This window comes from Pipistrellus hanaki (assembly GCF_964339955.1).
Source record: "Pipistrellus hanaki genome assembly, chromosome: 6".
Lineage (NCBI taxonomy): Eukaryota > Metazoa > Chordata > Mammalia > Chiroptera > Vespertilionidae > Pipistrellus > Pipistrellus hanaki.
This window is the reverse complement of record NC_140508.1, coordinates 34,160,328-34,182,555: the sequence shown is the minus strand read 5'-3', so window position 1 is coordinate 34,182,555 and position 22,228 is coordinate 34,160,328. Positions and strand designations below refer to the sequence as shown.

The following is a 22,228-nucleotide window of genomic DNA, read 5'->3' as shown; positions in this document are numbered from 1 at the left end:
AGCTCCACGGGTTCCCCTGACATGCAAGGTCAGGGCATTGTAAGGAGATGTGCAGGGTTCAGTCCTCTAGACTCACAATAAACAATCTAATAACTGCTTGCCAACATAGCTTAAGACAAGTTCCCTAGCCCGTGAATCCTCTGCTCTTGGAGGACTCTTTCAACACTAACCTCCTGGGAGACATCAAAGGGTGGTGCCAGGACACCGCTGCAGCCCACAGCATTCCCTGAGACACGCCTGGTGCCCAGTAACTGCGAATAAGGCCTGTGCTCATTTATTAGATGTGATCTCTCTGGATAGTCGAACTTGCTGAGTTCTTACTCTTTGGGCCTATTAGCTAAGCCAATCTTTAGAGGTTAAAACCCATCCAGTCCAGAGGATTGGCTGTCTCCTGGTGCAAAGGTGCCCAGGGGTCGGTGGGGGAATCCAGGAGACCCAGCCCAAGCAGCAGCAGCAGCTGTGGCCCATCCAGAGGGAGGGAGGCATGTGCTCTGAGGTGCTGCTGTGCTGGCCATGGAGTGGGGAGAGGACTGGATGACATGACACCTCCCAGGGACGCTTGCCTCTCGGCGGCTGGGTATTAGCTGGAAGCTTTCTTCTGGCCTTGAAGGGAGCGGAACAGCTGCCTCAGCTGTTTTTTTCGATCATTGATGCAACCTGGAAGGGAAGTGGAGTGTTGGCTGGGAGGGCCTGTCCATAGGAAAAGGGGTTTGGGAGTGGAGCGACCTGTGCTTCTGCTACCTGTTGGGAGGAGGAGACAGCAGCCACGCAGTTATGGATGGATTATGGTTTGCATCCTGAACTGCTGAGGCCCTCAAGCAGGTAATTTTCCTCTTCATGCATCAGTTTTCTCATCTGTAAACCAAATACTTGCTTTATGGGATGAGTGTAAGGATCATGAAAGGAAGGTAACATTGGGGACTTACCTCAGGGACTGCTTCAAGTCCTGAATGTGGATTGACTTGAGATCTCACCAGAATGATGTGTAGAAGAAAAAAACCGAGGTTCAGACGCCAAGTTATTTGCTCCAAATCACACACAAAAAAAATAGGTCTGGGTTTTGAACCCAGGCTAATCTAGCTCCAGAAGTCAAGTTCTTAACCACTACCCCACATTGCTTTCCTCTGGTGTTTACTCCGTGAAAATGCTTTAAAGCTAGTACAGTGCCTAGTACCTAGTAGGTTAAATGCTAGCTTTCATCCTTTATCCAACCCCATTTGGCTAAGACAAATATTTCCACATTAGCCCCTACTCTCATGTGTGTCCAGGTAGTCCAGGCTGAGAGGCCAACATGAACTTTGGAGACACCTCCTCTCCTGGCACATTCACAGTGTTACCACTTCCTGTTTGCTCTCAGAGCTGATCCTTGAAGCAATTCCATGGTCACTGAATCTTGTGCCAGGCACATTGATGGCACTCACAAATGCTGGCTGAATGATGAATCCACATGGCCACAACTACTGACCTGGAGGAGACAGCCATCTTTCTTAGCACCCAAAGCCCCATTCCTAACTCCTAGGTGCTCACTGATCGTCAAGGCTTCAAAGCTAAGAACCGTAGCTTTAACTGCAAGTTAAAGTTCATAACTCCCAAATATTTGTGTCCAATGCAAATCTCTTCTTGGAGTTCTAGACTCATCTCTGAGTTATCTGCTGATCTTTTCACCAGGAGATCCCTCAACACATCCATAAGGCATTTCATCAATACTCTTCCCACTCCCAGCCAGCTCCTCTGGTGTTCATGACCATATGCCCACACTCCACTGGATACTTGGGAGTTATCTAGAGACTCCTCAAGCAGTGGCTTTCAATCTAGGCTGTGCTTTAGTGTCATCCGGGAGATTTAAAAAATACCGATGTCCAGACCAACTATATCTTTATCTCCAGCAGGCATTGGTCTTTTTTAAAGGTCCCCGGTGATTCCAATAGGCAGCCGAAGTGGAGAAGCCAAGATGTCCTGAATCTTTGCTACTCAAACAGGGCCCAGAAAACAGCAGCATCGACACCTGAGATGGATTGTTAGCAAGGAAAGCTGCAGCAACCTCTCCCTTTCCTACCTGCGCATCTGCCTGCAGGGTGGCTGCTGTTCTTCCCACAAGAGGTGGAGTCTATTCCTTGCCCTGTGAATGGGCTGGACTAGCTTTAACTAATGGGCTGTGGAGGAATGATACTTTGGGACTTCTAAGCCCAAGCCTGGGTGTCAAGAGGTTTCACTACATCTTCCTCACCTTCTTGGAACCCTGGGACTACAAGCGAAGAAGCCAGGCAACACTGCTGGAGGACAAATGACCACCTAGAAAGAGGCCCAGCTGACAATCATTATCAACCACCACACACAATGAAGCTATCCTAGGCTACCAAATCAGCGCATCACCAGGGGCTGGAGCCCTTTGAGTGACTGTAGGCGACACCTGGAGAATGAATAGCAAATAGGATAGCTGTTTGAAGCTGTGAGGTTTGGGGAAGGTTTGTTACACAGTAACCATTAACCAATAGAGAGCATCACCTGGGAATTTGTTAGATGTGCAGGATTTTAGGCCTCACTCCAGATCTAGTGAATCATATTCTTCATTTAAACAAGAGCTCCAGGTGGTTGTATCCACAGCTTGAAAGCATTATGTAGTCATCCTCCAAACACGCACTTTGGCAGACACTAGGGATCTGCTGTGGAAAAGCCATTCACAAACTTCCTCTCCTTTGCCTTCCTCCAGGCAAACTGCTGGACATCCCAGGCTTCCTTGCATCATGGGTGGCCATGGGAGCCAGCGCTGATGGATGTCAGCAGAGGTCCCGGGAGGGCATCCCTTTTGGAATAAACAATCAAAGCTTGAAGGAAAGGCTTTGGTCCTTGGGCCTGGCTGTTTCCTTCTGCCTGGGACAAGGACAGAGTGTCTGGAGTTGGAGCAGCCATCTTGCAACCTGAGTAACTGAGGCAACAAGCACGAGCACCAAGGTAACCTACTACGCATGACGAAGCAAAAAGAGGAAAGGGCATCATGCTGCCATTGTGCCAGCCCTGCCCGTAGCCCCAAGACTTCCGGTGGCTCAGGACAAGGCAGTCCCTCTCTGGCTAACCGTTAGTTGGTTTTTTTGTTGCGGCCAAGTCCAATCCTAAATCATACCAAACCCGAAAAACGTTTAAAACCTTTTCATAAAAAATGAAAAGATGCCACAAAGAGCATTTAAAAAGCAAATTACAAACTCAGTAAAATGTTTACAATAAGCTTGACAGAGAGGTGATATCTTTAACATATTTATAGCCAAGGCCTTTATACATTTTAAAAAATGTAAACAACCCATTGAAAAATAGATTGAGTATGGACAGCTAACAAAAGAAGAAATGCAAATTAAAAATCTGAAACCTCACCAATAATCAGTGGAATGCACACGTTAGTAAAGTGTTATTGTTTGTTTGAATTCAAAGCTGGAAAATTCAATAATCATCCCGGAAAGCAATCTGGCTATAATAAGTCCATCCCTTTTACCCAGTAATTGTATTTCTAGAAATCTGTCCTAATGAAATAGCCAGATTTCTCAGTGAGCTTTCTGTGAAAGGATGTTCATCGTGCCATTGTTTATAAAAGCGAAAAATTGAAATCATGCCATGTGCTCTATTACAAGAAATTGGTTTAGCCAATTTGGCACCTAGTGAGCTAGACTATTTTGTAGCTGTGTGGGAACTTTGTTTTTAACTGTGCTAAGGGTCAGGAGAGCCTAGCAGTCAAATATTATTCAGGTTTTAGAGTCAGACAGATTGGAGTTCAGGTCCTGGCTCACCACTTAAAACCGAGACCTTAAGCAAGTTGTGTAACATCTGGAAATCATTTTCTTATCTATAAAATGATAATAAAAGCTGCCTAAAAATAAAATGAGATAACATATGTAAAATATTTAGTCTAGACCTGGCAAATAAATGTTTCCAAAAGATAGGCTCTTATTAATATTGTTGAATCATGTGGAAAATGCTACATGGAAAAGTGGGACTGAAAACTCCAGGCCTATGCCAAATCTGTAAAAGGAAAAAATAGAATATATGCATTTTTTTTAAAAACTGGAAGGAAACACACCAGATAGTTAAAGATGGTTATGTCTGGATGATTTTTTTTATTTCCTTCTTTAGTTTTCAAATAGTCTACAATAAGTGTGAATAATTTTCATTTTTTAAATGTTTTTTAATGTATTTTATTTCAGAGAGGAAGGGAGAGGGAGAGATAGATAGAAACATCAATTGAATCCCCCCTGCACACCCCCTAATTGGATTGGCTGTCTCCTGCTCCCCCTTACTGGGGATTGAGCCTGCAACCCTGGCATGTGCCCTGACTGGGAACAGAACCAGGGCCTCCTGGTGCATGGGACACAACTCAACCAGCTGAGCCTCACCGGACTGGCAACATTTTCATTTTTTAAACACCAAGTTTTAAAGTCAAGCCCTCAAGTCCTTAATTTCTCTTTAATCTATCGTGGGAGGGGAGTTGTTTTCCTAAACCTTTTGAAATCTACCTCCTGATTAATAATCTCTCACTATGTGCCAGGCAGTGTTCTAGGCATATATTGAAATAGAAACTAGTTAATCTCCATTTTACAGGTGAGGAACAGAGCGGTTAAGTCTTGGTCCAGGTCATACAGCTGTGCCAAGCTGCCAGTCTTAGACTACCCGGAACCTCCCATGACACATCCCTGGTGCCCACTTCCCACATGGCCCCACGTACCGAGGTGTGTGTTGGTCACAAAGTTCCCCACTTCTGACAAGTCGGGAACCCCCTCTTCTCTGCTGACAGGGCCATCATTCCACATGAGGTCAAAGCCTCCCACCCGCTTCTCTCTTCCTGTGAGCCTGGATAGGCAGGAGACACAAAGGGTTAAAGAAGGGGCACCTAGTAGGAACCTGATCATCCCTGCAGCTGCTGGTCCCCGCACTGTCAGAACACCCTCCTTTGCCATCCATCCCCTGGCTGTTTCCTAGGTGCCCACACAGGTCTCAGAGGGGCTGTCCCCCACTTCTGTCCCATGGCTTAAACACTTGCCCTCGGTACTTCCGAATTCTGGTTTAAACTCTGCTGTCTCCCCCAGACCATAAATTTCATGAAGGCAGGAACTGGGTCTGTTCTATTCTTTACTGTGTCCTCAGTGTGTGGCACAGGGCCTGACATATATGAGGCTCAAGTGTTTGTTGAATGACTAAATGATGGTAGATATAGTGGACACCCAAGGTTCCTCCTGCTCAGCATCCATTTTACCTTCTTTCAGCCTAAGAGTGCCTCGGTTTTTCCTTTGAGAACCATCCTCCCTCTCTCACTTACATGGCTCAGGTGAGGTTGACCCCATCCCCTGGGAGATGAGCACAAGACCCAGGCCTGGTTAATCAGAGTCATAATGATTGTTTCAGAGAGGGCATGCGGCCCAAACCCCACTCGTGAGCAATAAGAGTCAGCCCTCAAACTCTTGCAAGAATAATTGAGAAAAAAAACTAATAAAGAAGGAAAAGATAAAAAGGAATGAGGGAGAGGGAAAGGGAGAGGAAGGGAGGGAGGAAGGAATGGAAGGATTAAGCGATAGAGTGAGGGAGGAATGGAGGGAGTGATAGAGGTAGGGAGATAAGGAGGGAAGGGTAGAGGGAGGGGAAGGAGTGAGAAGACAGACAACCAACGCATATTGAAGTCAGGCCCTGAATTTTCCTTATGGACACATGGTAATAACAATGTATAGCCTCTCACTGAGCACTTACTGTAGTGCTAGGCACTTGACAGTAAGTTATCTGGGTAAATTGACCTAACAATCCTGAGAGGTAGACACAGATGAGGAAACAAGCTTAGAGAGGTGGAATGACTGGTCCAGGGTCCCACTCTCAGGAAGTGTCCAGGAAATCCTGCCGGACCAAATCTCAGAAAGCTGTGGTCGTTTGCTCTGACCCAAGGGGCTGGGTCCTTGGACCAGGCTCCAACCCTGTGTGGACATCTCAGTTTCTCCGTCTATAAAATAGCGGGGCAGGCTAGTGTCTCTGAGGGCCGCTCAAGTCCAAGGTTCTGGGTTCTATCTCTTCTCGGCGGGAGCCCCGATTGTCGGGTACGGGGTGCCTGAGAGGCTGGCCCCCACCTGGCCTCCATGTCCACGATGTGCAGGGTGTCTTCCAGGAGGCAGGTCTTGAGCTCATAGTCCTCCTGGCTGCTGGCTGTCAGCGATGGGGACGCGTTGACTTCCAGGAGCCATCTGGGGAGGGAGGAGAGGGGGGAGTCTTAGGGTTACTGGTCCCTGGAGCTCCGGGAACTTCGCTGAGAGGCTAGATGGGGTGCCTGGGCCTCACCCTCAATTCACCCAGAGTCACTCTCTCCACGTGGCTAAAACTTTTTGAAAACAACTGATACCCCACAGGGGCTGGGCTGTGGTGAACTGGAAAGAGCATTCCATGTCCACAGGTCCGGCGGTGGCCAGCTCCAGGGGAGTGTTGCCCTGTAGGAGCGTGACCCAGGATTACATGATTGTCTTGTGTTTTCCAGAAAAGCCGAAAATCCAGATTTTGTATGACCACCTCCCAATGTTTAGAGATTTGTCACTGAACTTCAATGAAAAAGAAACAAAAACAAAATTCTGTCCAGGTGACAACCCAATGGCCTCGTTTACAGCCTCTTGTTTTGTGTAACCCAGTCATTTACAGCCAGGAACCTGGGCACTGGAAGGGAATGGCTCACCCAGCAGGTCAGTGGGAGCCTCAGGTCCCACTTTCCACTATCTTCTGCCTCCTCCAAGTTTGTTTCCCGTCAGCATCCACTCTGATGCCCACAGCCACATCTTACCCCAGGCATCTTTTGCATGACTTTTATCCCACGAGGCAAAGGAGAGAGACCCTCTGGTACCTGACCCTGTTTCTCTGAGCCTGGGCCTGATTTCGGTCTTATCTTCTACTCCTGGCTCAGATAGCCCCTCAGTACCATGCAGTGACCCTCAGGAGGTGCTGGGCCCAGTAGCTGCGGTACTGGCGGGAGCAGCTTAGCCCAGGAACTAAGACCATAGGCCTGGCTCTGCCCTTGACTCACTGGGTGACCTCAAGTTCCCAGAATAACCCCAAGGGTATTGCATGAGGGCCATTGCTGTGGTCCCTGCCACCTCAGTTTGTTCTACTCATCAGTTCAACATCATGGACACTGAGGGATGCACCAAATTCTTGACAGGGATCAACCTGGTGAAGGCACTTTGCATCTGGAAAGCACCAGGGCTTACAGAGGGACATTTTCTTGCTGGTACCAGAGGAGGATCCCTGACTCAGCGTATATTTAGGAAAGGCCTCTCAGTGCCAGCCATGAGGCTCAGTGCCCTATACTTCACTTATTCCTCATTACAATGTTATAGGCACAGCAACCATTTTACAATTAGGCAAACTGAGGCAACAGAAAGTGTGCCTAACTAGGAAGAGGCAGAGCTGAGGTCAGACCCAGGCAGTCTGGGTGGAACATGTGCCCCCTGGCTCTCCAGGGCCACAGGCCCATCCACTTACGGCTTGAGGTCCTGGTCTATGAGGATGTCATAGCCGTACAGCTCAAAGCAGTGCTTGTCGCTGATGATCACCTTCTGCACGCTCTGCAGGCTCTTGATGAAGATGTTGTCCATGTCACTGAAGAGCGACTCCACTGCTTCTGGGCCGTGCTTGGACGCCAGGTACTGTCGGAAGCGCTGGAGCATCCATTTGCAGCCCTGGAGCCCGTGCACCCAGGTTGGGAGAGGGAGCCTTTGTTAACCGGGACCTGGGCTGCCCGGACCTTCCAACAATCGCCATCAACTGGCCCTCAGGCTTGGACTAGAGGAGCCCATCCCTGAGGCCTATGACCAGGAGAACCCAAGGGTGTCCTTCCTTTTGGGACAAAGACTCTGTAAGCCCAAGGGGATGTGTCCAGCCAGAGCGTATGTGCCTCTCCTTCTAGAGCATAGCCTAGACTCACAGCCCCAGTCCTTGCCCAAAGGTTCTGTGCAGGCCTCTCCCTGGGTCTACTTCCTGGAAGACAGATTGCACTGACCACGTGTGCATCCCAAGGCCCAGGGAATGATCACCTGCTGTTTGTAGTAGGGTCGGGGGGTATGCAGGAGGCCCCCACTGTGCAGATATGAGCTGGGGGCCAGTTCTCCCTGTGCACTTCTGTTCTGGCTCTTAACTCTTAGAAGTCATAGAATTCTAAATTTGAACCTGGCCTTGTAGGTTATTAGATAGAAGATAGGTAGATAGATGATGATAAATAGAAGCATATCTGTCAAGTCAGTAGGATAGCACGCATTTTGTAAGAGGGTATGTTAGTTTGGCTTATAACTTTTAAATATCTAGACACTATGCATGGGCCTCCATTTGTACTCTTGCCCTGGGCATTGCAAATGGGAAGGGTGGGCCTGACTGCACTGTGAACTATGATCCCAAGACAAGCCCGTCCTGGGCTCTTTGGCACTCTAACTCATCACCCCAGCCACCCCAGAGGCTGTGCCGGCGGGGGGAAGCCCAGCTTGCTCACCTTCTTTGGGTGGTAGTCAGGGGACGTCTTTTGCACGGCGACATTGGTGAGGTGCACATCTGGCCGAGGTTGGTGGTCAAGGATCAGTGTGGACAACAAGAGTGAGTCCTGCTCCATGTAGCCCCCAGGGACCAAAGTAAGACCCTTCCTTGGGAATTGATGGGGCAGGCACAAAAACAGCCCAGAGGTCACATGTGGGCTTTAGAGTCAGATGGGCCAGGGTTCAAATCCTGCCTGATTGTTACTGGCTCCGAGCCCTTGAGCAAAAAAGACTCTTAAAAGTCTATTTTCTTACACATTTGATGGGAGTACATCTACCTAATAAAAGAGTAACATGCTAATTGGCCATACCTTCATGATGCCCATCAGCCAATCAGGAGTGAGTATGCAAATTAACCCAACAAAGGTGGTGGGTTAATTTGCATACACAGGTGCCAAGCGGCTGGGGGCATTCTGCACCACCCCAGCCACTCCAGGCCTCTAGGCAGTGTGGGAAGACAGAAAGGCGGCTCCAACCAGAGCAAAGGTGCTGCCAGCAGCCAGGGGAAGGAAGGCCCATTCCTGCATGAAACTTTGTGCATCAGGCCTCTAGTAATATATTGACCTCACAGAACTATTTGAAAGATTAGATAACATTCTATGTAGAAGCACCTCTTATAGTGCCAGGTATAGCTGTTATATTTTAACTCAAGAGAACATTTTCTAACAACTAGAGAGACTAAATCCAGCCATCTTGGGATATTCTGCGCTTTCTGTCACCAGAGGGGTTTGTGCTGGGTGGCCACTTTGTAGGAATATTGAAAAAGTGATCCAGCTTTGAGGTGGGGTCAAGATGGCCTTTGAGGTCCCAGCTCTAAGAGTCTGCCTTTTGCTATCATCACCATGGTGACCACCAGTAACATCGACAACACTGTGGAGCTTACAGAGCATTTCTCACAAATCATCTCATTTGTTCCTCAAATTACTCCCATCTCAAAGAAGAGAACCGGAAGCTCAGAGAGGTTAAGGGACAGCCATTCAGAACACCCCTCCACCAACACTCTCCCTTCCCCAACACCCTCCCTCCCCCACTGCCCTTCACCTCATGAAATGACCATAAGGGGTAACTTCCTCCAGGCTGACTGGGAGGCAGAGGTTCTAGGTAACTAACCCAGCGGTAATTCCCCTAAAACATGTGCTGCTCCCTGTTTGCAGCACGTCGGGCAGAGGAAGGCGGGCATCTTCGTTAGTGCCATTGTTCTAGAATGTCTTCTTTAGGGATTTCCAAATACTTTTTTTTCAAATTTGTCTGAGAGTTCTCCTATCTTAATTTCAAAAGAATAAGCACATAACAAACCACTAAATAATAAAAGGAGCCCTTAGGTTTACGGCCAACCGAGTTTTGAAAAGTGTGCCAAGGCAGATCAATGGGGGCAAGCATAGTCTTTTCAACAAATGGGCCAGGACGCCTGGATATGCACATGTAAGAGATTAAGGTTGGACCCTTCCTCATACTATAGACAGAAATTAACTCCAAATGCATCTTGGACCTAAACATAAGAGCTAAAACTTTAATTCTCTTAAAAGTAAAACATAGAAATAAGCTTAGTCAGAGCTCCTTAGATGTGACACCAAAAGAATGAGTGACAAAAGAAAGAGTAGATAAGTTGAACTTCATCAGAATTAAAACCTTTTGTGCTTCTGCTATGGCCAGTTTTCAGTAGTTAGAGCACCAACCTGTGGACCAAAGGGTTGAGGGTTTGATTCCTGGTCAAGGGCACGTACCTTTGTTGCAGGTCTGATCCCCAGCCCCCAGTCAGGACACATGTGGGAGGCAACCAATCTAAATGTCTCTCTCACTTTAATGTTCCTCTCTTTCTCTCTCCCCTCCCTCCCTCCCTTCCTCTTTCTCTCTAAAGATCAATGGAAAAAAAATTCTCAAGTGAGAATTAAAACACACACACACACACACACACACACACACACACATATACTCCAAAACAAAAAACTTTTGTGCTTCAAAGGACATTATCCAGAAAGTGAAAAGGTAGAGCACAGGATTTTTAGGGCAGTGAAAATACTCTGCATGATACAATAATGATGGAGACATGTCATTATGCATTTGTCCAAACCCATAGAAGTTACAGCCTTAATGTAAATTATGGACTTTGGCTGAATATGATGTGTTGATGTGGGTTAATGCTGATAACAGGGGAGGCTATGTGTATTTGTGGAGGCAAAATATGTGGGAAATCTCTTTACCTTTCTCTCGGTTTTGCTGTGAACAACAAAAAAGTCTTTAAAAATAAATGACAACCCACAAAAATGGAAGAGGATATTTGTAAGTCATGTTCCTCTCTTTTTTGAGGAAATACTATTTAAAAAATAGGTAAAGAACTCCTATAGCTCAACAATTAAAGAGGCAAATAATCCAATTTAAAAGAGGGCTGAGACTTTGAGTAGACATTTCCCCAAAGAAGATTTACAAATGCCCAACAAGCACATGAAAAGATGTGTAGCTTGTCCAGTGTGGCTCAGTGGTTGAGTGTTGACTATGAACCAGGAGGTCAACCAAACTAGGATCTATTCCTGGTCAGGGCATATGCTCGGATTGTGGGCTTGATCCCCAGTGGGGGGCATACATGTGGCAGCCAATTAGTGATTCTCTCTGATCATTGATATTTATATATCTCTCTCCCTCTCCCTTCCTCTCTGAAACCAAAAAAAAAATGAACCCTGACCTCCTGATTCACAGGTCAATGCTCAACCACTGAGCCACACTGGCCAGGCTGTTTCTACATTTTACTATTTCAATGTTGAGGTGAATAGTTTTGTATTTTGTGTTCATATATTGACTAATTTATCTATAAACAATATATATCAAACTATATTTTTATGCACAATTATAAAAGTCAGGTTAAAAACGTGTCTTAATGCTTTGTGATCCAAAGTTGGTTTATTATTTTAAAAGTTGGTGTGTAATATCTGAAGCAAATGTGGCAAAATATTAATATCTGTTCTACTTGATGTTAGATGCATGGATTTCTGCAGTTTTAAAATATTTTTTTAATCTTTCAATATTAAAAGTTAAAAACAATTTGAAGGGGTGGAAAATGACATACAGTCACTCACTGGGGGAGCAGCAAAGCCTCATTTAAATAGAAACTCGCGCTGGGTCTTGGTCTGTTTGAGAAGTGCCCGCGACGCCTGGAGGTCGGCAAACACTTGGAAATGGGAGAGCGGTGCCCCTCCTTGTCCTCAGCAGCCACTCCGGGCTTGGCACCGTTCTAAGTACATTACCTGCATCATTTAATCTTAATTAAAACCAAACAAGATGAAAACAAGATGGAAAACAAAAATGAAACTAAAATAAATTTGATGGCTTGTATCTGATAAATGCTTGTTAGATTTACAAAAAAACAAGAGCACACACACACACACACACACACACACACACACAGGAAATGTTGACGTTGGTAAAATAGAAAAAAAAAATTCTCAGGAGGGCCTACTCCCACCCTAACATGCAGGCAAGGCAAATGCATTACCTTGGACAGACACTTAATCGAATGCTGGAATTAAGGCCGAGAGCTGTGAATTGGCTAAAAGCATTAGCTGGATCACCCAGATCAGCAGCTCAGCAGCCTCACCTTCCATTCCCGGCTCTCCCATAAGTAGGCAATCCAACCCTGCTGATTTACCTCTGAATATTCCTGCGCTGTTTACTCCTTTTTATCTGATGCTCAGGTCTAAAAATCTTAAAAACATTTAAAAACAAATTTTTATATTTTTATTGATATTTTACAGAGAGGAAGGGAGAGAGATAGAGAGCTAGAAACGTCGATGAGAGAAACATCGACCAGCTGCCTCCTGCACACCCCTACTGGGGATGTGCCCGCAACCAAGGTACACGCCCTTGACCGGAATCGAACCTGCAGACCGACGCTCTACCACTGAACCAAACCGGTATCGGCTAAAAATATTTTTTATTGATTTCCAAGAGGAAGGGAGAGGGAGAGAGAATCGTTGATGAGCTGCCTCCTATCCCCCACTGGGATGGAGCTCGCAAACTGGACATGTGCCCTGACAGGGAACTGAACCACGGCCTGCTGGTTCATAGGTTGATGCTCCACCACTGAGCTACACCAGCCAGGCTTAAAAACATTTTTTGATGTTGATATTTTAAACAGACAATAGATTCACATGATTCAAAAGGTATAAGGATGTATATAAGGAAATGGCACCTTCACACCAGATTATTTCATATCCGTCCATAAAGCATTTCCCCATTCCTTTTTAACAATGAACCTGGTCCGTTGTATAAATGAACCACTCCTCTAGCCGTTTCCTGTTCTTTCACTCTCACAAAGGAGGTTGTGCATACAGTGAATAGCCTTTAAGCCTTCATTTCCCTACCTTGTGAGCGGAACTGTAGGAGAAAGAGCCAGAAGGAGAATTGCTGGTCAGAAGGTATGTGCATTTGTCTTTCAATAGACATTTCCCAGATTGCCTCCTAATAAAACACCAATGTACTCGCCCACCAGTAATGTATGCATTCTCCCAACCTTTCCAACACGGAGTCTTATCAAATCTTTGGTCCCTACCAATTAGATGGGTGCAAATGGCATTGTATTGGAGTGAATGAGTGAACCAATGACTAGGCACTGAAGAAAAGGGTGTGAAAGGAAGCAAGGCCCTCCAAAGGGGCTCAAAGTGTCCAATCTTATGAACACTAACAGATGTGAACATTAGATCCAGTGAATACCAATCAAGGCGAATGGCAGGCACACCACCAACAGGACCATCCAGCTGCTCTGAGCGGAGCAGGGCTATTTTCCTCAGATCACTGGGGCCTCCCACCCCCACAAGACTGGAAGCTCCAGAGGGAAGGGACCAGGCCTGTTTCTCCTGTGCCCAGGCCAGAACCTGGCATCCAGCAGGCACTCAGCACACATCTGTGGACGGATGAGCTCTCTCCGGACTGCCAAAGGACAGGAAGGGAAGGGTGCATGGGGGTAGGGGGGCGCGGTCCCAGGATACACTGGTCATCAATGCTGCTGAGTGTGAAGCGGGTGTTGGAGAAGCGGGCGAAGCCGTCCCGGTACAACCAGGCCCGCAGGGGGATGTACTGTGGCAGAGGTGGGAGCGGAGGAAGACAAAGAGGAAGGGGAATGAATACGTGTGCTTTCACGCTTACTAGCTTTCGTACCTGCTGTTCCCTCCACCTGGTGGGCCCTTCCTTCTTCCCCACATCACCCTTCCAGAATCTGCTCCAATATCAGCTTCCTTTGATTCTACCCCCCTCTTTCTCTGGGGTGGGGCGGGGGCAAGATGCAGAAGAAAACAAAATGATGGGCTTCTTCTCTGCTCACCCCCACGTGTGACACTCCACCTCAGGGTGTGTGCACAGCTCCCATTGGGCGGTGGGTGAGCTTATCTCCTCATACCCAACATAGAGCAGTGCACCGTGGAGGTTTAAATGCTCGTTGAATGAATGGCCTGGCCGGTGTGGCTCAGTGGTTGAGCATGACCCATGAACCAGGAGGTCATGGTTCAGTTCTCTGTCAGAGCACATCCTTGAATTTCAGGCTCAATCCCTAGTAGGGGGCGTGCAGGAGGCACCTGATCAGTGATTTTCTCTCATCACTGATGTTTCTATTTCTCTCTCCCTCTCCCTGCCTCTCTCTGAAACCAATAAAAACATTTTATTATTATTATTATTATTATTATTATTATTATTATTATTATTATTTTAATGAATGAATGGGTGCAGGGAGAGAGAAATTCCTTGATTAAGAGACTAGTAGGTTCTGGAACTAGGCTGCCTGGATTGTAATCCCAGCTCTCACCAGCTGTGTGACCCCGAGAGCAAGTCATTCAACCCCTTATCTGTTTCCTCACCTGTGAAATGAGTAACAGAACCTCCCTCCCTGGTGAGTAGAGGACTCCTACTGAAGAAGATAAAACATGCTAACTCTCAGGGCCTGGGACTTGGTAGGCTCTCAATAAATGTTAGTTGTGGTTACCATAGAGAACAGAATGAATAAAAGGGACAGGTAGAGGGCACATCCAGATGCTGGGTGTCTAAGATGGCCCTCAGTGGTCCCCCCACACTCTTCCAGGCAGACAAAGTCAGACACACTCACACAGGGGCCCCAGAATGGCTTTTGCCCCCTGTCCCTGAGTCCAGCGGCCCCTTACCCACACTGGAGGAGGGCACCTGTCTTAGTTACTCACCGACATCACCAGCACGTAGACACGCAGGTCAAACTTGCGGCCTGTGAGGCAAGGAAGTAATTAATGTAACAAACACTGGTTGTCAGGCACTGTGCTGGGTTTGGGGTATGGCAGTGGACCCACTGGTATGAATCCCAATAAAAAACACACAAAGTGCAGGTGCCTCCCTCACCCAGGCAGGAGAAACTGCATGACCAGAGGCCCAGGGAGGTAAAGACCTTGGGCCAAGAGCTGAGTGGAGGGAGACGGGGTCAGCAGGGGCCAGGTCATGTGCAATTTTTGGATTTTGGTCACCCGCCCGTGGAAAGCCGCTGAAGAGTGTCACTGCGTCTGGCTCCTGGGTTAGAGGGGACCAGAGGGGACCAGAGCAGCAGCGGGCACAGGGAGGAGTCCAGCACAGCTGTCCAGGAGAGAGGACAGTGGCAGCACAGAGATGTGGGTGGCCAGACAGATTCAAGAGCTGGGAGCTTGGTGAAGAACCGGATGTGGGAGGGGAAGAGAGGGATACACCCAGAACGGTCTGACTTCTGGCTTAGCAACACGGGGAGGCTGGGGCTGTGTCCCTAGATGGGAGGGCTAAAGAGTGAACCAGGTGGTGTGGGAGGACAGGGCTGGATTTCTGCGTGTGGGGTTTAAGTGGCTGGGAGATGCTCAGAGGGGGATGCTCAGGACTTGGGGTGTGGGGACAAGGTCTCCACAGAAAGCTGAGACATGCCACAGAGAGAGGGCGGGGTCACTGGGGGAGACAGGGGAGGGAGGAGGAGAGGCCAAAGGGCTGCCCTGGAGAAGAATATTACCCAAGGGCTGAGAGGAGGCGAGTGGATGAACAGTATTTAATGATGCCCTTTAGCACCCGCCCCTCTCAGATGCTGAGACCCCCAGAGCCACGCCCCCCTCACATGCCTGACATGCCTGCATTTCACAGGCCCCGTGTGGGGAAAGCAGATGTGCAGATGCCCCGGGGTATTCTGCAGAGACCTCATGGGAGGGGACCAGGTTGTGTGAACACAATAAAAACCACTGGGTGAATTGTGTGTATGTGACTATATCTCAATAATGCTGTTATTGAAAAGTAGGAAAAGAGGGCATTCGGGCAGAGTGAACAAAGTGAAATAACTTTGTCCAAGGTCACACAGCTCTACGTGGCAAGGTCGGGATTTGAACCCAGGCAATCTGGCTTCATGGAACCCACAACCATTGACAGACTCACCTCAGGCCCTAGGCCCCTGCAGCTACCTCTCCCTCCAAGTCTACCCACAGGTGACTCCTAGCTGTCACTCAGGTTTCAGCTCACCGGTCACCTCCTCAGAGAGGCCCTCCCTCACTCTCTGTCCCAGCACCCCGCTTGATTTACTTCATAAGACTCTGTGGAACTAGCTTAATAGCTTATTTGTTTGGTTCTGGTTTAATGCTGTATGCTCATCTAGGCATAAGTTCCATGAGAGCAGGGTCGGCAGCCAGCACTCAGGACACTGGCCGGCACTGAGTAGGTTCTTTATAAATCTCTGTTGGATAAACACATGAATGAGTTGGTTCTTGGAAAATGAGGGGAGTCTTAGGGAACCAACGAGGGAGGGGGAAGGGCATGCGGGCAGAGGAGCGGCACAGGCGACAGCGGGGAGGCGGGAGAGTGCAGGACAGATCTCCATCTTTGCATCAAGTCACGCCTGGCACCAGGCCAAGCCCTCAGTAGGCAGGCTGCTAGTCAAGGCTGGTTGACTGACTGACTGACTGACTGACTGACTGACGACGGACCACGCAGTGGGAGAGCAGGGAGCAGAGACCGTCCTCACCTCCTATCAGATAGGGGTTTTCGATATAACGCTGCGCTACATAATTCTCCACAGGAATTTCTTCTTTCTGGTCATCCGAACATCTTGAGTCCTAGTTATAACAATAATAATAATAATTATTATTATTATTATTATTATTATTATTAACATTTATTGAACATATCCTGTGCACTAGGCACTGTCTTACACACTCTACTTGAGGTATATCATTTGATCCTTCAATCAACCCTATCAGGGAAATTGTAATGTCACCCCCGTTTTACAGATGAGAAATTGAATCACAGGGAGGGGAATGACTTGCCCAAGGTGACATGCGGGTCAGTGGCACTGCTGGGAAGTGGACCCACACAGACTGGGTCCAGAACCTGGCATTTAACCCAATAGGGCAGCCACTGGCCATATGTGGCTATGTACATTTAAACTGGTTAAAAGAAAGTGAATTGACATACTACAGCATGGATGACCTTGAAGAGATCAAATATGGTTTGATTCCACTTGAATGAGGTACCTCGATGAATAAAATTCATACAGACAGGAATGGAAAGGTGGCCCCCATGGGCTGGCGGGAGGGGGGGAATGGAGAGTTGCTGTTTAATGGGTACAGTGTCAGTTGGGGAAGATGAAAACATTCAGAAGATGGTTGGTGGTGCTCGGTCTATGTGGCTCAGTGCTTGAGCATCAGCCTATGAACCAGGAGGCCACAGTTCAATTCCCAGTCAGAGCACATGCCCGGGTTGTGAGCTTGATCCCCAGTGGGGGGTGTGCAGGAGGCAGCCGATTAATGATTCTCTCTCATCATTCTCCCTCTCCCTTACTCTCTGAAATTAAAAAAAAAAAAAGCAAATGTTTGGGGGTTTTTTACACAGATGGTAATGGTTGTACAACAATGTAAATGGAATTAATGTCACAAAACTGTACACTTAAATATGGTTAAAAGGGTAAGTTTTACATATATTTTACCACAATAAAAAAGGAAATAGGCCAAAACCGGTTTGGCTCAGTGGATAGAGCGTGGGCCTGCGGACTGAAAGGTCCCGGGTTTGATTCCAGTCAAGGGCATGTACCTTGGTTGCGGGCACATCCCCAGGAGGGGGTGTGCAAGAGGCAGCTGATGGATGATTCTCTCTCATCGATGTTTCTAACTCTCTATCCCTCTCTCTTCCTCTCTGTAAAAAATCAATAAAATATATATTTAAAGAAGAAGGAAATAGATTAAAAACCCAGTCCTTCAGTCACATTAGCCACATTTCTGGCCAAGGTCAACAAGTGCTAGTGTCACCATATGGGAAGCACACGGAACACCATTTCCACCCCTGTGGAACGTTCCATGGTCAGTGCTGCCTGAGACCGCTCAGGCCCCAGGGACGTGCCTCTCCCTCCTCTGCCTGGGCATGCTTTGCTGGCCAGCCCAGCTCCGGGAGACAGCGGTGACCTCACACACGTGCGCAGCGCCTCAGCCTGCACAGCCCTTGCACTCACACTGGTCCCTGCAGAGGAACTTGGTGAGAAAGCTGAGGCCCAAAGGCAAGCCCCGCACACTTGGTGAGGTCACAGGACAGACCAGTGGCAGGGGGCCCTGAAACCCAGGGATTCTGGCCCCAAGGGTGGCTCCAAGCTATTTCAACACAGAGGCAGTCCTTCTTAGGACCCGGATGCCCCCATATAGGTACTCACGTGGCTGCCAGAGGGATTGACAGCACTCTGGGCCTGCTGGGCCTCCAAGCTGGTGAGTTTCTTCCCAGCAGTGCCCTGATAGTTTCATGGAAGGAGTCAGGACAGGCGGTGGAGGGAGGAAATTCATTGATTGGGCACCTGCTGTGAGCCTGCTAGTGCAGTAGGTGCTGGATGTGTAGGAGTTTGATCATCTTGCTCCTCTCATCCATCCTGCACTGTTACCATCTCTAAGGTTCAGAGGGGTTCAGCAATTTCCCCAAAACCACACAGCTTCTGAGTATTGGAGGCCAGATTGGAACCAGCATTTCTACTGAATCATGTCTTGGGACATGATAGGGGAAGAGGGAACTAGGACCTAGAGGAAGGTAACCAAACTGCCCCCAGCTGGGTAAGCAGGAGGCCCAGGTAATGCAATGTTCTCAGGTTTCAGGCATATTAACTCATTCTCAGCAGGTACTGTTACTACTGTACTTATCCCTCATTTAGCTGGGCACAGAGAGGTGAAGTAACTTGTCCAAGGTCACACAGCTATTAAGAGGCAAGATCAGCATTTGAACCCAGGCAATCTGGTTCCGGAGACTTTGTACCCATTGGGAAGACCCATGGGCAGAACTTCTCTGCAGCCCTTCAAGTTTTCAGGGAGGGAAAGAAAGGCTCCTTTCTGTCCCAGTGAGCACAGAGGGTTTAGGGAGGAAGCGGGAGAGGCAAGCTCACCTTCCTCCAGTCCATGATGTCCTTCAGCTTCCGGAATAGGAAGATGCCCTTCCCCTGGGACCGGGCTACCTGGGGTGGGGGTGGGGGGGATGCAGAAAGGTCAGCATTCGGCTCTTTGTGGTTCCTGGTGTACCCCATATGCCGGGACCCTCCCCAGCATGTCTGTCTCCATCTCCCTCATGGCCCTCCTGCTCTCCCCTGAGGAATGGCCCAGCCCAGCCCTGAGGAGGTGGAACAGGGAAGGTGCTACGCCTGGAAGGAGGGTGAGGCAGAGAGGAAAGTGAGAGACCAGCTGAGCCCACAAAGGCATCAGTTGCATGAATAATACAAAAGAGCGGATGATTAAAAAACCCATTTCTAACAGTCCTGGGAACATAGCATCCAATTCTTTTTTTAGAAATCAATTTGCCTTCCTAATTAGGTTTTCCTTCGGCTAATCCTGAAATCAGTCTGCCTCCCCTGAATGCCAGCATGGATAATTCATAGCTTCACAGAGGCGAGGGGCTGGGAGAATCTTTAATATCATGCAAAGCCCTCAGTACCTGAGACTTTACTTCCTCCGTGACATCCTCTTCGACGGTCACCTGCCTGGCCTGGCACATCCATTGGTTGCAGAGTAGCTCTATTAAGCAGTCATCCGAAAGGTATACAATAGGTGTCTACTGTGTGCTGGGCATTATGCTATAGCAATAACCTCGCGAAGTTTTCACAGACTAACGTGTTTTGAGCTAAATTTTGCCTGCCTGGCTCCGGCCTCTAGGACCCCCTAGGATGAATCTGATTCCTGGGTCCGTTAGTTATCTTCAGCCACTGAGCAGGCCCCCCAAGTCATTTTTTCCTCCAGCATGAAGGCCTTTAGAAGAAAAAAACTCATTTCTCTCTCTTCTCCCCTGAGCACGGCCCTGCTGGCCACTGTGGGGCTCTCTGTACAATGTGGGGGCAGGCAGAGTTGTCAGGCTCGGCTGTGCAGGTGGCCCCCCTACACAAAGGGCTCCCAGTCATGGGGGCAGTGGGGGCTGAAACCCCGCCTTCTCTGCTGTGCTGTGCACCCCGGTTCAGGGTTGGGTGTGCCCAGAAGACGGGGTGTCCAAAAACTGCGGAGCACTATGGTGGCGCAGGGGCAGCAGCATGCACAGCTGTTTTGGAAAGCAACTAATAATCAGTGTGCTTCAAGGGCTCCCAAGAGTTCATGGCCGCACAAAAGATTTACATTCACTTCACAGAAGAGGATAATCAATGAAAACAATGAAGAGGCACTCAACTGCATCAGTGTTCAGAAAAATGCCAACGAAAACTGCAACATGACACCACTACACCCTCCCTGGGAGTGACTGACACGGAAGACAGGCAAGTCCTAGTGCTGGGGAGGGTGTGGAGGGGCTGGCCCTCTCAGGTGCTGAGAGAGTGTAGGCTGTGTGGAAACTCTTTGGCAGCATCCCCTAGGCTAGTGTTTCCCAAACTTTTGACATATGTGTACCCCTTCTATAATTTTCGTAACGCTGAGTACCCCTCGTACTCATTGGAATGTAGAATTAGGTGCAGCTTAGCACGGTGCAGTGCATATCCCCACCGAACTCCGGTGCAACGCGTACCCCCACCAAACTCTTCCCAAACCACACTTTGGGAAACACTGCGCTGAACACAGGCACCCCCGTGGCTCAGCAATTCCTCTCCTGGGCACTTACACAGGCGCATGGGCACCACGGGCATGTGCAGGAACGCCCAGGCAGCACAATTCGTAATAGTTCCAACCTCAATACTCCCAAGTAGACAAATATTCACTCAGTAGAGCAGTAAACAATGATGGTAAATCATAATTTGCATTTAACTGGGATTGAGGGCGGTGTCCAGCTGCTCCGCTAACCATCTCTGGAGTCAACCTATCATTATAACTTTAGAAGTCTCACACTTTTAAGTTCCAAACCCAAGGGTTTGTTCTTACATTCCCTGAGAGTGACAGCCCAGCTCTGTCCCACACCAAGTCTACTGAATCAGACTCCGTGGGAGGGAGGCGCATTACTAAGCTCTCCAGAAAATTCCCATTCACTCTCAAGTCTGAGAATTACTGCTGTACTCAGTGTTGTTCAGGGACAGCGGCAATGGCAAACGCATTAATTCCCTTTTACCGATGAGGAAATGGACTCAGAGGGGTTGAGTGACTGCTCAGGATCACAGAGCTCATAAGTGGCAGCTACAGGATTAGAACCCAGGCTAGCCTGGCCGGTTTGGCTCAATGGATAGATAGAGTGTCGGCCTGAGGACTTAAGGGTCCCAGGTTCCATTCTGATCAAGGGCACATGCCCAGGTTACAGGGGAGGTGCAGGAGGCAGCCAATCAGTGATTCTCTCTCATCATTGATGTTTCTACCTCTCTTTCCCTCTCCTTTCCTCTCTGAAATCAATAAAAAAAAAAAAATTTTTTTTAAAAAGAACCCAGGCTAGTCTGACCAGAAGTACCCACTCTCCACACCTTACACCCAAGACAGGGTGCCTCAGCTACTCAGGAAGGAGAGCAAGTATACACATACATACACACACACACACACACACACACACACACACAGCCAAGATCCCTCCTCTTAATTACAGCTGTAAAGGCCGTGGGCTGGGAAAAGGAATCAACTTAATATGCGAGTGCTCGCTCCCAATTAGCACAGACTATCATGGAGAGGATAATGGCTGCTGGGAGCTGGAACCCGCAGGTGGGCTGCAGCGTGCATCTGCCTAAGCCCTGTGCTCAGCTTCGCGCCTCCTCGCTGTGCCTCTCAGGCAGGGATGCCAGCCTTCGGGCAGACCGCGCAGGGAGGGGATCAGGAGGCCGGGGGAGGTCCGGCTCAGGCTTCACTCACTGAGCATTTGTGAAAAGCTTGAATAAGTAGGTCTAAGCTCCTCACCCTCACAGTGGGGCTGGTAGGACCTCCTCCCAAGGACCACAAGACCTGGGCAGTGCAAGAACGCACTTCCCGCCGAAGCCGGTTTGGCTCAGTGGTAGAGCGTGGGTCTACGGACTGAAAGGTTCTGGGTTCGATTCCGGTCGAGGGCATGTACCTTGGTTGCGGGCACATCCCCGGTGGGGGTTGTGCAGGAGGCAGCTGGTCGATGTTTCTCTCTCATCGACGTTTCTGGCTCTCTAGCTCTCTCCTGTTAAAAATCAATAAAATATATTTTTTTAAAAACAAAAAAACAAAAAAAACCCGCACTTCCCGTCCATGTCTCAGGTTTCCTTTATGGCAGGAAGAGAGGCAGGGATCTGAGCTCCAGCAAGGCCCTGGATTCACTGCTGGATTCACTGCCCTGGTGCCCTGAGGACCACATGTTCCCTACCAAACGCTTATTGAGCACCT

General features: G+C 48.5%; 1 protein-coding gene across 1 annotated transcript in view; it reads right to left on the bottom strand.

The window, feature by feature from the left end:
- Positions 1-253: 253 nt before the first annotated feature.
- TTLL9 (tubulin tyrosine ligase like 9) overlaps positions 254-22,228 on the bottom strand; it is a 33,128-nt gene continuing 11,153 nt past the window's right edge. The window contains exons 6-14 of the mRNA XM_084887149.1: positions 18,886-18,954; positions 16,498-16,588; positions 14,705-14,745; positions 13,508-13,595; positions 8,489-8,547; positions 7,489-7,685; positions 6,093-6,206; positions 4,709-4,833; positions 254-657 (exon numbers count right to left, since the gene is read on the bottom strand). Of these exons, the coding sequence (XP_084743275.1) occupies positions 581-657; positions 4,709-4,833; positions 6,093-6,206; positions 7,489-7,685; positions 8,489-8,547; positions 13,508-13,595; positions 14,705-14,745; positions 16,498-16,588; positions 18,886-18,954 (861 nt within the window). The 3' untranslated portion in view covers positions 254-580. The remainder of the gene's footprint in view (positions 658-4,708; positions 4,834-6,092; positions 6,207-7,488; positions 7,686-8,488; positions 8,548-13,507; positions 13,596-14,704; positions 14,746-16,497; positions 16,589-18,885; positions 18,955-22,228) is intronic.